Consider the following 17,878-nt stretch of genomic DNA (forward strand, 5'->3'; position numbering starts at 1 on the left):
TCTAAATGTGAGACAAGATTCCATCAAAATCCTAGAGGAGAACACAAGCAACACCCTTTTTGAACTTGGCCACAGTAACTTCTTGCAAGATACATCCACGAAGGCAAAAGAAACAAAAGCAAAAATGAACTATTGCGACTTCTTCAAGATAAGAAGCTTTTGCACAGCAAAGGATACAGTCAACAAAACTAAAAGACAACCTACAGAATGGGAGAAGATATTTGCAAATGACATATCAGATAAAGGGCTAGTTTCCAAGATCTATAAAGAACTCATTAAACTCAACACCAAAGAAACAAACAATCCAATCATGAAAAGGGCAAAAGACATGAACAAAATCTCACAGAGGAAGACATAGACATGGCCAACACGCACATGAGAAAATGCTCTGCATCACTTGCCATCAGGGAAATACAAAAAAAAAATCCACATGAGATACCACCTCACATCAGTGAGAATGGGGAAAATTAACAAGGCAGGAAACCACAAATGTTGGAGAGGTTGCAGAGAAAAGGGAACCCTCTTACACTGTTGGTGTGAATGTGAACTGGTGCAGCCACTCTGGAAAACTGTGTGGAGGTTCCTCAAAGAGTTAAAAATAGACCTGCCCTACGACCCAGCAATTGCACTGTTGGGGATTTACCCCAAAGATTCAGATGCAATGAAACGCTGGGACACCTGCACCCTGATGTTTATAGCAGCAATGTCCACAATAGCCAAACAGTGGAAGGAGCCTCGGTGTCCATCAAAAGATGAATGGATAAAGAAGATGTGGTTTATGTATACAATGGAATATTACTCAGCCATTAGAAACGACAAATACCCACCATTTGCTTCAACGTGGATGGAACTGGAGGGTATTATGCTGAGTGAAGTAAGTCAATAGGAGAAGGACAAACAGTGTATGTTCTCATTCATTTGGGGAATATGAATAACAGTGAAAGGGAATATAAGGGAAGGGAGAAGAAAAAGACTCCTAACTCAGGGAAACAAACTAGGGGTGGTGGAAGGGAAGGAGGGCGGGGGGTGGGGGTGAATGGGTGATGGGCACTGAGGGGGGGCACTTGACGGGATGAGCACTGGGTGTTATTCTGTATGTTGGTAAACTGAACACCAATAAAAAATTAATTTGTTTTAAAAAAAGGGAAAGAAAACTGTAATGAATCTTGAACATGACTTCAGGTAGGTTTTTCAGTCAGTAGTTGCGCTGTTATTCTAATTTTGAAACTACTCTGTGGAATTTGGGACAGAAGACTTGAATAAATGTACCACACTGTGGGAAATAGAGTTTCTACCGTTCAAGAAAAAGTTACAAAACTGAAATGCAGAAAAGTGAGAATCTTGTCTTTCAGATTTCAATTAGAGTTATTAGTATGACTCAGTTATAAAAAATATGTTCCCTGTCTCTTTGCACTTAATGGATAGAAAAGCAATGATAATCCAGTAGTAATGAGCCCAGTGACCACTGATATTAATCAATGAAAACCATTCCTTATTAAAAGAAACTAAGGCTTCTTAATGAGCTGGTTAATTCCAAGTTGGGGGAAAGAATAATATGAAACTGGAACATATTTTTGTGCCAGAAAACAAGAAGGTCATTAAAGACTCATGCATCCCTGAAAAAGGATGCAGAATCCACCTGAAATGGGCTTTCAATGGCTAACCATGAATGATAGTTTAATAATAAAAAAAAAGATCGATTACCATGGGTTATAAAATATTGACTTTTAAAAGAATCAACGAATCTGTAGTGTTTCTCAACAAAAATGGAGAGGAAAAGCTTTTTTTTTCTTTAACAAAGCAAGGCCAATTAATAAATGCAGAAAGAAAGTGATATAATTAGAACTTCACTTTTTTTATAAGCTCAATTTAATAATTGTTTTGAATAAGAAAAAATGAATAACAAACACTTTGGGTGAAAAATTTCTAGAGTACAATTACACGGTCTCCAAGTATTACTACCCGGATTATTTAGTAATGATAAGTGGGAAAATGTACCTTTCTAATGAAAAGATCTGGTAGTCATCTCCAACCACCTGATCAAAATTACCATTAGTATAATGAAAAAAACTTGACTTTGCATTTTGATATCATGAATTAAGAAGTGTACAACCCTAGGGACACCTGGATGGCATACTTGGTTAAGCAATTGACTCCTGGTTTGGACTCAGGTTATGTTCTCAGGGTCATGAGATGAGCCCCGCATGGGGCTCCATGCTCAGAGTAGAGTCTCCTTGAAGCTCTCTCTTCCTCTCCTGCCTTTCCCATTTGTGTGCGCTCTCTCGCTCTCTCTCAGAAATAAATAAATAAATCTTTTTAAAAATGAAGTACACCTCCTAATTAAGTATCAGATCAGACGAAATTGCTTAATGTGACTCTACTCATGGGGCTGCAATTAGATAAATCCTGAATGTAAAATATTACAGGACAAATTGACTTTCACTATTGAAAATATTCTTATTTTGAAGAACAACAAAAAAATATGCAAGATATTGTTCTTGATTCCAAGATGAAAACAGCATAGAATAATTTATTTTTAAAAGGTACACATTTCTGAACATGATGCAATAAAATTGGACATATGTATCATATACCTTGCTGGAAAAGATTTCAAAATAGTCTTCTTTTAAAAAATCAATCATAAAAAAATGTGAAAAATTTATTTACAAAAGAATGTATAGAAGAAAGGAAGTTTATTTTTTTAAAGATTTTATTTATTTATTCATGAGAGACACAGAGAGGCAGAGACACAGGCAGAGGGAGAAGCTAAGGGAGAAGCAGGCTCCATGCAGGGAGCCCAATTCAGGACTAGATCCCTAGGACCCCAGGATCACTCCCTGGGCCGAAGGCAGGCACTCAACTGCTGAGGCACCCAGGCATCCCAGGAAGTTTCAATTAGAAATTGAAATTGGAAGAATATGGAAGACAACTTCATTATGCAAATATATTTATATTATAATATTGATATATCTAAAAGCTTATTAAGAAAGGAAGGCAGGGACCCCTGGGTGGCTCAGTGGTTTAGCGCCTGCCTTTGGCCCAGGGCGTGATCCTGGAGTCGTGGGATTGAGTCCCACATCAGGCCTGCATAGAGCCTGCTTCTCCCTCTGCCTATCTCTGGCTCTCTCTTTCTCTGTGTCTCTCATGAATAAATAAATAAAATATTTAAAAATAAAGAAAGGAAGGCATATGACAAAGTGTTTTAGAGAAAATCCATGATGCATTTATATACATCTAATGTGTATTTGTATATATAAATACATGTAATATGTGTGCTATAGTTAGCTATTTATGGGATGTAAAAACTCACTTTAAAAATTGAATTTAAAAAGTTAACTTCTATCTGTTCACAAGCATTTAAGATGAAAGTATGTTTACTATACTCCCCTTTGATTTGACTTGGAGAGGCAAAATAGCTTTTGAGCTAAGAGATGTACAATTTGCTTTTAAACCTTATCTCCAACACTTACTAGTTGTTGGCCTTGGACAAGTTACTTCAAGTCTTTGTGTCTCAGTTTCCTCTTCTGTAAATAGGAAAAATAATTTTTTTGAAAAATAAAAAGCCTAATCACATCACAGCTCTGCTTAAAATCTTCTACTTATTTTCATCTCACTCAGGAAAAGTTTAATCACAATTTACAAGGTCATCATAAACTGACTCTTTCTATGTGCTCATACCTCTCTGATCACAGATCAAACTCCTCTCCTCTTTGTTTACTCATTCCCCCATACTGGCCACCTTGGTACTCCTCATACACAATGAGCCTGCCTGCTTCAGGACTTTTGTACTTACCCTGAATCATCCATGTTTATGACCTTTTCCCTCTCTCCCACTCTATTTTATGCTGATTGCATGCATCATGCAATTGTTTGATCCTCCTCCCTCAGCTCAATTTTGTCTTGTCTACAACCTCTGCTATCCCATTGCAAGCACATAACCTTTATACCCAAAACTCTCTACCAAGGTGACTGCAATCACTCCCAGGGCTCCAACTATTATAGCTCTGTGAAGCTTTTCCACCTTTCAATCTTTAGTTATTTTTCCTGGTTGTGGCATTTGAACAGCAATCAATTCTACAATTGCAATTAATTCTACATTTTGAAAGATATTTATGGATTTTTTAAAGCTTTAGATTTAAATTCCAGTTAGTTAACGTGCAACATGCAGCATAATATTAATTTCAGGTGTATAATATGGTGATTCAACACTTCCATATAATACCTGGTATTCATCACAGCAAGTGCACTCCTTAATCCCCATCACCTATTTTCCTCAATCCCTATGCTATAAATTTTTTCATAGCTGATATATTTTATAATGTCTATGTCTCCTAGAAAAATATTCTCCACAACACAGAATATAAGGAAATGTTGGCTGAAAGAATGAATACATGAATAAAATTGATTTAAAAATGGAATGTAAAAAAATAAAAATTAAAAAAAATAAAAAAAAATGGAATGTATTTAATACCAAAATGTTTAAAGGAGTGACATATGTATAGACCAAAAGGCAAGAAAGAGTGAACTAACGGGAATTAGATCTCACATAAAAGTAGATGTTTCTAAAAAAAACAAAGCAAAACAAAAGGTAGATGTTTCTCATTAAAATTACTAGGAATAGACAGAAAATAAGAGAAAAGAAGCATAGATAGTATTAAGTTGAAGGTGAAAGTGTGGGCATTTGGAAGTTCATGATGATGAGGATTACTTTTCTTAATAGTTGTGGGTGTTTGAGGGGAAATTCCTCCAAGCATCTCAAAGATGTGGTCTCCTCACTGAGCATCTGGTTTATACTCTACATTCCTCTTCCCTTACATAATCCTCAATCACTTACCTAGGTACAGGCCCCTTGTCAGCTCACCGTTGAAAACACTCCAAGGCTCCTTCCCTTGCTCCAATAAAGAGATCACATCTGGCTTGGGAATGCAAATTCCTACTCATAAGAGAACAAAGGAGACTTTTTATGTTGTAGCTGTTTCAGGACTCAAATCCTATCCTGTGATCAGCAAATAAAAGATGATGTCACTATTGGAAGGGCCACACAAAAAAAGAAAAGGTAGAGCTTTGGCCTTAGGCCCAATGACGTCATACATTCCCAACTCTACAAAGCTCATTTCTTTAGGAATAGGGAAAAGAAACACATAGTATATATGAAAGAAGTTGAGAAATTCTTCTCAGGGGAAGCAAATATTCAGGAGGGTTGTAGACTTTTTGGAGAAAGGTATACTTACCGACTGAGACCAGGTTGCTATAATTCTCCAACATTACGTATTTGTACAAATTCCTTTGAGTTGAATCCAGGCATTCCCACTCTTCCTCAGAAAAGTCTATAGACACATCCCTGAATATCACAAATCCCTGAAACAAAAACCCTGTGTTATACTTGTATGATGAAAATAAATGATTTCAAGGTAGAAGAGATGAGAAACATAAAAAGAGAAGTAAAGGAGAGTTTTAGAGGAAAGGAGTGAAATGGAACACAAACAGGTTGGGCTCAATACCTGTGATAAGGGTGAAGATTGGAGTTAGTGTTAATCAATGAGCAGGCCTCACACAACCCAATTTCTGCAGATAAAAACTCCTGTACAGAATGAGAGAATTCCAAGATCCATTCTGGTTTTAAAATATACTAAATCCAATTAAGAAGAATATCTATTTAAAAACCTAACTGATATATAGTATATTCTCAGTAAAGGGAAGTACCCTCTTGCTTCCCCTTCCCCCCTGAAAAATCAAGTTATAAATAATTGGTAAGCTCTGGGAAAGAATAAGAGGATAAAATTTTAGAATAACAAGAATATAGGAACACCTGGGTGGCTCAGAGGTTGAGCATCTATCTGCCTTTGGCTCAGGGCATGATCCCAGAGTCCTGGGATCAAGTGCCAAAATTGAGTCCCACATCAGGCTCCCTGCATGGAGCCTGCTTCTCCCTCTGCCTATGCCTCTGCCTCTGTCTGTGTGTGTCTCTATGAATAAATAAATAAAATATTTTTAAAAAAGAATATAAAGATCCTACCATTTTCAACAATCAGAAAGTAGGTCACATGAAAGGTACCAGAAAATAGAAACAGGATGCCCTGCTCAATAGTGCCTTGAAATGAAAAAACAAAATTAAAAATGTAACAAATTTTGCAATACTGAGAATGAACTCTCTACTAGAGTCACTCTTAAGATTTTATTTATTTATTTATTTGAGAGAGAGAGAGAGGGAGAGAACACAAGCAAGGGGGAGGGGCAAAGGGAGAATGGGAAGCAGACTCCCTGCTGAGCAGGGAGCCCAAGGTGGGGCTCAATCCCAGGACCCTAGGATCATGACCTGAGTCAAAGGCAAACTCTTAAGCAACTGAACCAACCAGACACCCCAAGGTGTACCCTTTCAGCAAATTTCAAGTACATAACATAGTATAATTAACCATAATCACCATGATGTACATTAGATACCCAGAGTTTATTCATATATAACCAAAGGCCTCTACCCTCTGACAAACATATCTCTATCTCCTCCAACCCAGTCCTTAGTAACCTCCATATTATTCTGCTTCTGTGAATTGGACTTTTTTTTTTTAGATCTCACACATAAGTGAGATCATTACAGTATTTGCTTTTCTCTATGTCTTCTAGATATATCAATGTTTTTGCAAATGGCAGGATTTCCTTCCTTCTCATGGGTGAATAATATTGTACTATATATGTCCCTGTCTATCTATCTATAAAGATAGCTCACGTCTATTTTATCCATTCATCCATCAGTGGACACTTAGATTGTTTCCATATCTTGGCTATTGGCAATAATGCAGCAATAAAAATGAACATGGTAGTGCAGATATCTCTTCAGGATACTGATTTTGATTTCTTAGGATATATACCCAGAGGTAGGACTGCTGAGTCACATAGTAATTCAATTTTTAATTTCTTGAGAAATCTCCATAATGTATCCCACAGTGGCTGTGCCACTTTATATTTCAACCAACAGTCTACAAATGTTTCTTTTTCTCCACTTCCTCACCAATGATTAGCTACTGTCTTTTTGGTAAAAGCCATCTTAACAGGTACGAGGTGATATCTCCTTGCAGTCTTCAGCTTTCTCTAGTGATTAGTGATGTTAAGCACTTTTTATACCAGCTGGCCATTAATATATCTTTTTTGGAAAAATGTCTATTCAGGTCCTTTCCCCATTTATAAATCAGGGTATTTGTGTGTGTGTATGTTTTTTTGTTTTGTTTTTGTTTTTGTTTTTTTTCTATTGAGTTATATAAATCCTTATAATTTTAGATATTTACGGTTTTGGATATATGGTTTACAAATATTTTCTCTCATTCCATGCATTGTTTTTTCATTTTGTTTACTGTTTCCATTGCTAGGCAGAAACTTTTTTGTTTGATGTAGTCCTACCTGTTTATTTTTGCTTTTGTTGCCTATGCTCTTCATGTCATATCCAAAATCATTGCCCAGACGAATGTCAAAAAGCTGTCTCCCTATGTTTTCTTCTAATAGTTTTATGGTTTCAGGTCTTACATTTTTTTCACTTCTTCATTCTTTTTTTCTCTCCTTCACTTTTTCCTGACTGGATAATGTCAAATGACTTGTCTATGACTTCATAGATTCATTCTTCTGCTGGGTTAAGTCTGCTGTTGATGCATCCTATTGCATTTTTTCATTTCGTTCACTGTATTTTTCAGCTCCATATTTTGTTTTTCTTTTTCATGATTTCTATCTCCTTGTTAAACTTTGTTAGTATATTGGTTTTCTGACGTCATTGAATTATCTTACTGTATTTTCTTCTCACCTGAGCCTCCTAAAACAATGATTATTGAATTTTTTATTGGGTAAATTGCATATCTTTATTTCTTTAGGGTCAATCACTGTGAAATTATCATGTTCCCCTGGTGGTGCCATGTTTCCTTGATTTTTTGGTGTTCCTTCAAGTTTTACATTGTGTGCTCACATTTGGAGAAGCAGATTCTTCCTCTAGTCTTTGCTGACTTGCTTCAAGAGAGAAATACTTTCTTTCAGCCTTTTCTGTGGAACTGTATTCTAAGAAGGTAGTAAAGGATGTGTTATATCAATGCCAGGGTGTAAAAGAGCAAAAAGTTACACAAGAAATCAAGAAAGAGGAACAGAAAGCTTTAGCATAGTGGCAAGAGAAGATTCCCATATAAATATAAAATGCAAAGTGTAGGACAACAGGTGCTAAGTAAGCATAAAGAAAAATCTGTCCACATAGGATCAGTAGGCAGATGGAAGACTATGAGACACTCCCCAGCTAACAATGTTCTACCCTGTGAAAACTGCATTTTGCATTAGTGAAAATTAACATTGCTTCTAAGCTTTTGCTATAATTATACAAGCAATGTTTCCATGAATAATATCCTTGTGTGTTTGTCTGACATCACCAGGATAAAATCCTAGAATTGGAAGTGCTGGCCAACACTACATGGATTTTAAAGTTGGAAAGAAATGTCCAACTGACCTCTATTGAGGCAATACCTACCAATTCATTCTACCCACCAGGATGGTGTGAGAACGTTCTTCCCCACACTATGGCTGGCATAATTAATACCAAATTTCTTTATCTTTGCCAATGTAAGAAGTAAAACTGGAAGTTCTCATTTATATTTCAAATATTTATTTTTATAATATTATAAGGTTGAGTACTTCTGTCTAGTTCTTACTGCAGTTCCTATACTATGAATTTTTTTTTATATTCTGGCTAGATCTTAATGAGGTTTTTGTGCTTTTCTCTTATTGAGATTAGTAGTAAGTTATAATTTGCTACAAATGTACCATAGTTTTGTCACTTGTAGGATAGGCAAAAAGTCATACTTGTCAATCTGACAAGGGACTCCTGGGTTCTCATTATTAAAAAATATGACATTCTGTTCAATCTGACATGGAACATTCACCAAGATAGACCACATTCTGGAGCATAAAATATACCCTAACACTTAAAAGAATAGAAATCATATAATACCTACTCTCAAATAATAATAGTATTAAGCTAGAAATCAACAGAAAGATAATTAGAAAATTCCAAAATATAAGAAGATTGAACAACAGATTTCTAACAGATAGGTCAAAGAAAAACTTTCAAGAGAAATTTAAAAACATTTTAACTAAGTGAAAATGAAAACACAGACTATAAAAATTTATGGGATGAAGCAAAAGCAGTGCTCAGAGGGAAATTTATAGCAATTATGTATATATTAGAAAAGGAGAAAGACCTGAAACCAAAAATCTAAGTTCCACCTTAAGAAACTAGAAAAAGAAAAAATCCAAAGGAAGCAGAAAAAATAAATAATAAGAGAGCAAAAATCAATGAAGTTTAAAACAGGAAATCAATACAGAAAACTAAAAGATATTTTTAAAACATCAATAAAACAAATAAGCCTTTAGTTAGGCTAAGAAAAATACAGAAGACATGAATTACTAATATAAGAAATGAAAGAGGAGACAGCATTACATTGTATAGATATTAAAAGTTAATTAAAAATACTATAAACATGCCCATACATTTGATAACTTAAATGAAATGGAATTATTCTTTGAAAGATACAATATGCCAAAACTCATACAAGATGAAGAAGACTGGACAGCCCTGGTGGCGCGGCGCTTTAGCGCCACCTACATCCCGGAGTGTGATCCTGGAGACCGGGATCGAGTCCCGTGTCGGGCTCCGTGCGTGGAGCCTGCTTCTCTCTCTGTCTGTGTCTCTGCCCTTCTCTGTGTGTGTGTGTTTCTTTGAATAAATGAATAAAATCTTAAAAAAAAAAAGATGAAGAAGAAGACTATCTGAATAGATGTAGACATATAAATGAAATTGAGTCAATAATTCATAACCTTCCAAAACAGAAAGCACCAGGCCTAGATGGATTCACTGGTTAATTCTATCACACAATTGAGGAAGAAATTGTTCCAATTCTCTACAATGTCTTTCAGAAAATAAAAGCAGAAATATTACTTCCTAAATCATTCTGAGGTCAATATTACCCTAGCCCCAAAACCAGATAAAACATTACAAAAAAAGAAAGCTGCAGACCAGTATCTTTCATGAAGAGGGATATAAAAATCCTCACAAAACAATAGCAACTGAATCCAAGAATATATAAAAATAATTATTCACACCATGACAAAATGGGATTTATCCCAAATACAAAAGGTGGGCTCAACCTTTGATAATAAATTAATGTGATCCACCACATGAACAGACTAAAAACTAAAAATCACATGATCAATATATGCAGTAAAAGCATTCAACAAAATCTAACACTCATTTGTGATAAAACCTCACAGACAGGGGAAGATAGCACAGTAGGAGGATCCTAGGCTCAATTTGTCCCATGAACACAATTAGATAACTATCAGATCATTCTAACTACCCCAGAAATCTGACAGGACAAACTACACAACAAAAGGGAGAAAAGAGGCCACCTTGAAGAAGGTAGAAAATGTGGGGACATGCTTCATGGGAGAAATAGATCACTGGTTCTGCAGAGGGGAGGAAGCCATGGCCATAGATAAGGGTGAGAGAGGAACACACAAGGGAACACACAAGGAGAAAGTTTCCCCAAAACCGTTAGCTTAGAAAATAAGAGGGCTGAACTTCAAGAGTTCTTGCAATCAATGGGGCATAAAGCCTGGAGTTTTAAAAGTCAGCAGCCTTGGCTGAGATAGAGCCTGGAGGGCACTGTGCTGCTCCTAGAGAGAAGGCAGACAAACAATCCAGGGACAGACAGCATGGAAACAGCGATTTGAGGAACACTTGGGGCACAGTTAGGAGATTATTTACTCTTCTCAGAGTGTATCAATGAGAGTGTTCACAGAGACACCTCTCTGTAAACAAATGGCCAGTACCATTTACCTCTCGTCCCCTCAGTATAAACATAGAGCCACCCTGCAGGAAGCAGCACAGCTCCACCAGTGGCTGCCTAACTTGAAAATACCAAGACTTACCCCCCTCTGCTCTGAAGGGACTGCCCTTCTCAGTCATTCCTGCCTCAGTTCCAGTGTGGCAGGACCTTCCCTCAGAAGACCAGCATAAACCCCTGACCACACCATGTCTCCCAAATAGAGAATTCTGCAGGACATCAGTTCTGGTGGAGGTGAGTCAGGTTGGGTTTCACAAGCACACCAGAACACACCTAATTAAAACTCATTCAGGCCAAGAGCCAAATGGCTCACAGCACAGCATGCAAGGAGAGCCTCTGCAGATGTCTGGGCTGAAGGACAGAGCAATCAAAACACAATAACAAAGCATACGAAGCACACATCAGAGACCTCCCTGAAACACCAGGCCCTAAGCACTACATGACCTTTTTCAGAAAGTCATTACTTTCAGGATCAGGAAACGTAACTGGCTTTCTTTTTTCTTTTAGATTTTATTTATTTATTCATGAGAGACACACAGAGAGGCTTTCTAACACACACAAGAAGGCAGAGACCTAGACAAAAAGCAAAGATGGAGGAATTTATCCCAAATAAAAGAACAAGATGAAGCCAGGGCAATAGATGTATATGAAACAGATATAAATAATATACCCTGATGTAGAATTTAAAGCAACAATCATAAGGATATTACTAGGCATGAGAAAAGAAGACATCGATGAGACCCTTACCACAGAGATAAAGGGTTAAAAAGGAATGAAAAAGAAAGACTGAGAGAAAGAAAAAGAGAGAAGAAAGAAGGAAGGAAGGAACGAACGAACGAACGAACTTCCCAAAACTGAATCAGAAATAAATAGAAAATCTGAATAGACTGATTACCAGAAAATAAATTGAATTAGTATTCAAAAGTCTCCCAAAAAACAGAAGTCCAGGGCCAGACAGTTTCACAGATGAACTCTATCAAACACTTTAAAAAGAATTAATACCTATTTTTCTCAAACTATTCCAAATAATGGAAGAGGAAGGAAAGCTTCCAAATTCATTCTATGAGATCAGCATTACCCTGATACCAAAACCAGATAAAGATACCACTAAAAAGAGAACTACAGACCAATATCCCTGATGAACATACACAAAAATCTGGTGGGTGTGTAAACGGATTCAACTACTTTGGAAAACAATATGGAGGTTCCTCAAAAAATTAAATATAGATTTACTATATGATCCAGCAATTCCACTTCTAGGTATATAGCCAAAGGAAAAGAAAACAGAATTTTGACTGCATATATACAATCCCATGTTTATCAGATCATTATTTGCAATAGCCAAGATACGGAACCAACCTGAATACCCCTCAATGGATAACCAGATAGAAAAGATGTGGTTCATATACACAAAGGAATATTATTCAGTCATGAGAAAGGAGGATATCTTTCTATTCTAAGCGAGGTAAGTCAAAGACAAGTACTGTATATTATCACTTATATATGGAATCTAAAAAAACTAAATGTGTAAAAAACAGAGTAAAATGGGTACAAGGGGATGGTGGACGTGGATATGAACAATGATACTAAAGGGCACAAACTTGCAGTCAGTAGTAAATAAGCCATAGAACCCAATGCATGATATAATGAATATAGATAATAATATTGTACTATAATTATATAATGTGAAAAATACTGCTACATTAGCCATATTATAATATATAAATGTATGAAAATAATACACTGTACACCTTAACCCTAGGCAATGTTACAGGTCAAATTTATTCAGTACAAAAAGATCAATAGAACAAAATAGTCCAGAAACAATTGTATATAATCACTGATCTTTGAGAAAGTAGCAAAGGCAATATAATGGACCAAGACAGACTTTTCAATAAATGGTGCTGGAAAAACTGCACATCCACATGCAAAAATGAATCTAAACAGAGCATCTTGCAGAAAAATTACTAAAACATGGGCAATAGATTTATATGTAAAATACAAAACTATAAAACTCCTATAAGTTAATATAGTAGAAAATCTAGAAGACTCTGGGTTTGGTGATGACTTTCCAGCAACACCAAAAGCGTGATTTATGAAAGAAATAATTGATAAACTGGACTTCATTAAAATTAAAAACTCTTATTATCTGAAAGACAATCTCAAGAGAATTAGAACAAAGCCACAGAATGGGAGAAGACATTTGTAAAAGACACTTCTGATAAAAGACTATTATCCAGACTATTTTTTAAAATACTTTAAACTGGGATCCCTGGGTGGCGCAGCGGTTTGGCGCCTGCCTTTGGCCCAGGGCGCGATCCTGGAGACCCGGGATCGAATCCCACGTCGGGCTCCCGGTGCATGGAGCCTGCTTCTTCCTCTGCTTGTGTCTCTGCCTCTGTCTCTCTCTCTGTGTGACTATCATAAATAAATTTCTTTAAAAAAAAAAATAAAATAAAATAAAATACTTTAAACTCAATAGGAAAATAAACAACCACATTTTAAAAATAGGACAAAGGATGCCTGCGTGGCTCAGTGGTTGAGCATCTGCCTTCAACTCAAGCATGATCCCAGTGTTCTGGGATCAAGTCCTGCATAGGGCTTCCCATGCTTCTCCCTCTGCCTATGTCTCTGCCACTCTCTGTGCCTCTCATGAATAAATAAATAAATAAAATATTTTAAAAAATTTTAATGGGACAAACCTGAATAAAAATCTCATTAGAGAAGATATGCAGATAGAAAATAAGCCCATAAAATAATGCTCTACATCATAAGTCAACAGGGAAATGCAAATTAAAATAACAACAAGATACCAGTACACACTTATTAGAATTGCCAAAATCTTAAACACTGACAACACCAAATGCTGATGAGGATGGAAAGTAACAGAAACTTTCATTCATTACTAGTGGAAATGCAAAATGGTTCCGATACTTTGGTGGTTTCTTATAAAACTAAACATATTTTTAACATATGATGAAGTTGGGCTTCTAGGTATTTACCCAAAAGAGGTGAAAATTTATGACTACACAAAAACCTGCAAATGGATGTCCCTCAATAGATGAATGGATAAATAAAGTGATATGCCTGCAAATGGATGTCCATCAATAGATGAATGGATAGTGTGGTGTATATATACTTTGTATATATACATATATATATAAGTGTGATACACACACACACAATGGAATATTACTCAGCCACCAAAAAGAATGAAATCTTGCATTTGCAATGACATGGATGGAAGTAGAGGATATTATGCTAAATGAAATAAATCAGAGAAAGACAAATACCATGTGATTTCATTCACATGTGGAATTTAAAAGACAACACCGATGAACATAGGGGAAGGGAAGGGAAGGAAAAATAAAATAAAATGAAAACAGAGAGAGACAAACCATAAGAGACTCTTAGGTATAGGAAACAAACAGGGCTGCTGGAAGGGAGATGGGTGGAGGGATGGAGTAATTGGGTGATGGGGATTAAGGAAGGCACTTGATGTAATGAGCACTGGGTGTTATTTGCAACTGATGAATCACTGAATTCTACCTCTGAAACTAATTCTTTTTAAAAGAAAGCATATGAAAACATAAATCTAACTGGTAAAGACAAAGACAAAATATTGCAATACTGTAATTGTGCCACATATATTTTAACACCAATAAAAAGTTTAAGATGTAAGTATTAAGAATAACCATAACCAGAAAAATCTGCTAATGAAAATACAATATAAAAAAATTGAAAAACAATTACATAATGTATGTGGAGGGAAATAAAGTATATAGCTTATGTATGCAATTGAAATTAAATTAATAGCTTAAAATAGCTGTCATAACTATAAATTATTTGATTCAAGCCTCATGGTAACTACAAATGAAAAACTTATATTAGATAAACAAAACATAAAGGAAAAGAATCACAACATATCAGTGCAAAAAGTCATCAAACTATAATGAAGAAAACAAAAAAGGAAGAGAGGAACAAGAGAACTACAAAACTGATAAAATACTAACAAAATTAAAATAAGTTCCTACTTATTAATAGTTAATTTAAATGTAAATGGACTAAACTCCCCAGTCAAAAGACATAGAGTGGCTGAAAAAACAGACTGAAAAAAAAAAAAACCCAAAACCATAAACAAGACCCAAACAAATGCTGTCTGTAAAATACTTACTTCAGAATTAAGGACACATTGGCTGAAAATGTGAGGCAGAGAAGATATTTTATGCACATGGAACAAAAGAAAGCAGGGGTGGCTTTACTTTTATCAAAAAAAAACTCTAAGTCACAAATCTTCATAAAAGTCAAAGTGTCATATTATGATAAAAGGACAATTTAACAAGAATACATAACAATTATAAATATACATACACCTAATAACAAAGCACCTAAATGTATGAAGCCAACATTGACAGATCTAAAAGGAAAACAGCAATACAATAATCATAGGAAGCTTCAAAATCCCATTGTCACTAATGGATAGATCATCTAAACAGAAAACCAATAAGAAATGTAGAACTAAACAACAAAATAGACTAAATGAATCTAACACTCATATATAGAGTATTCCACTCAAGTAATCAGCAGATTACTACTCATTCTTCTTAAGCATATATGCAATATTATTCAGTACATCACATGCAGTCATAAAACAAGTCTTAATAAATTTAAGAAGATTGGAAATTATTCCAAGTATCTTTCCATATCACAAAAGAATAAAACCATTTATCAATAATGGAAATAAAATGGGAAAATTTATAAATACATAGAAATTACAGATCCAGTGCAATCTCTATCAAAATACCAATGGCATTTCTTTTTACAGAAATAGGAAAAAAATTAAAATTCATTTAGAACCACAAAAAAACACTGAACAGTGAAAGCATTTTTAAGCAAGAACAACAAAGCAGGAGATATTAAGTGCCCTGATTTTATAACATGTTACAAAGTTACAGTAATCAAAACAGTATGGTACCAGCACAAGAACATGTGCATAAACCAATGGGATAGAATAGCCCAGACATAAACCTCACATATATGGCCAAGTAATCTCTGAGAAGGGCACCAATACAACATGGGGAAAGGATAGGCCCTTCAATAAGTGGTGTTGGAAAAATTGATTATCGACACACACACAAAAATGAAATTGGACCTTTGTTTCACACCATAAACAAAAAAATTAACTGAAAAAGGATTAAGTATTTAAACATAAACCAGATGGACTTAACAGACATACACAAAACATTCCCTTCAGAAGAAACAGACTTCACATTCTTCTCAAGCACAAACGAAACATTCTCGGGATCATATTGTAGGCTACAACACAAGCCTTAATAAATTTCAGGAGACTGAAATCATATCAAGCATCTTTTCTGACCACAATGATACGAAACTAGAAATCAATTACAAGAAGAAAACTGGAAAATTCACAAATACAATCAAATGGGATTTACTCCATGGATGCAAGAATAGCTTAAACACCCACAAATTAATGAGAAACCCACATTAGCAAAATAAAGGATAAAAATCATATAATCATCCCAACAGGTACAGAAAAAACATTTGACAAAATTCAACATCCATTTATGATATAAATTCTTAATGAAGGAGGTATAGTGAAGAAATACCTCAACATAATAAAGGCCACACATGTAGACATAAAATATAATTTCCCCCTATCAAGGTATTTGACTTTTAGTATAGCTTTTAAATTTTTAAATTTAATTCCAGCTTTATTAATATAATTGACTATAATTCTGCTTAAGGTGTACATGTTGATATGATATGCATGTTGCAAAATGATTAGCATCATAGTGTTAGATAATACCTCCATCAATGTAATATAATTACCATTTCTTTTTTGCAGTTATTGAGACATTTACTATCACTCGGCATCTTTCAAGTATTTAATACAGTATTTAGTCACCATGCTGTAGGTTAGATCCCTAAAGCTTATTCATCTTATAAGTAAAAGTTTGTACCCTTTGGCCAGCATCTCCCCATATCCCCCACCATCCTGTGGTAACAACCACTATACTGTTTCTATGAGTTCACCTATTTCAGATCCCACATACAAGTGATATCCTATAATATTTTTCTTTCTCTGGCTTATTTCACTTAGCATAATCCCCTCAGAGTTGATATAAGCTGTCACAAGTAGCAAGATTTCCTTTTTGAACACATTCATATATATAACTTCTCCTTTATCCATTCATCCATTGACCAATTTAGGTTGTTTCCATATCTTGGCTATTATAAATAATGCTGCAAGAATATGGAAGTGTACATATGTGGAATTTAAGAAACAAAACAGATGAACATAGGATAAAGGAAGAGAGAGAGAGGAAAATAATGCTGTTAAGTATAGAGAACAAATTGAGGAATGCTAGAGGGGAGGTGGGTGGGTGGGGTGATGGGCTATATGGGTGATGGATATTAAAGAGGGCATTTATTGTGGTGAACACTGGATGTTTACATGTAAGTGATGAATCACCAAATTCTACTCCTGAAACTAACATTACACTATATGTTAAATAACTTAGGATTTAAACAAAAACTTGAAACAAAAAAGAAATATAACATTAAAAAATGAAATATAGCATTTAAAAAAAGAATGCAGAAGTATATATTTCATTGATATCTGTTTTTATTTCCTTTGGATATATACCCAGAAGTGGGATTGCTGGATTATATAAAGTTTTATTTTTAATTTTTAAAGGAACTTCCATACTGTTTTTTCATAGTAGCTGTACAAATCTACATTTCCACAACAGTGCACACGATTTAATTTTCTCTACATCCTCAACCACACTTGCTAACTCTGGACTTCTTGATAATAGCCATCCTAACAGGTGTGAGGGAATATATCATTGTGGCTTTGATTTGCATTTCCCTGATGATTAGTGATGTTGAATTGAATACCTTTTCATATACCTAATACCTATTGCATGTACTCTTTGGAAAAGTGTGTCTTCAATTTTGCCCAATTTTTAACTTAGATTTGTTTTTTGTTT

General features: G+C 35.1%; 1 protein-coding gene across 1 annotated transcript in view; it reads right to left on the reverse strand.

Moving 5' to 3' along the window:
• The window catches only part of LOC119876014 (zinc finger protein 383-like), a 52,712-nt gene that overhangs the window by 9,668 nt on the left and 25,166 nt on the right, over positions 1-17,878 (reverse strand). Inside the window, exons 3-5 of the mRNA XM_038529209.1 lie at positions 5,232-5,358; positions 4,835-4,933; positions 3,471-3,524 (exon numbers count right to left, since the gene is read on the reverse strand). Coding sequence (XP_038385137.1) covers positions 3,471-3,524; positions 4,835-4,933; positions 5,232-5,358 — 280 coding nt within the window. The remainder of the gene's footprint in view (positions 1-3,470; positions 3,525-4,834; positions 4,934-5,231; positions 5,359-17,878) is intronic.

Source organism: Canis lupus, chromosome 1, assembly GCF_011100685.1.
Source record: "Canis lupus familiaris isolate Mischka breed German Shepherd chromosome 1, alternate assembly UU_Cfam_GSD_1.0, whole genome shotgun sequence".
NCBI lineage: Eukaryota > Metazoa > Chordata > Mammalia > Carnivora > Canidae > Canis > Canis lupus.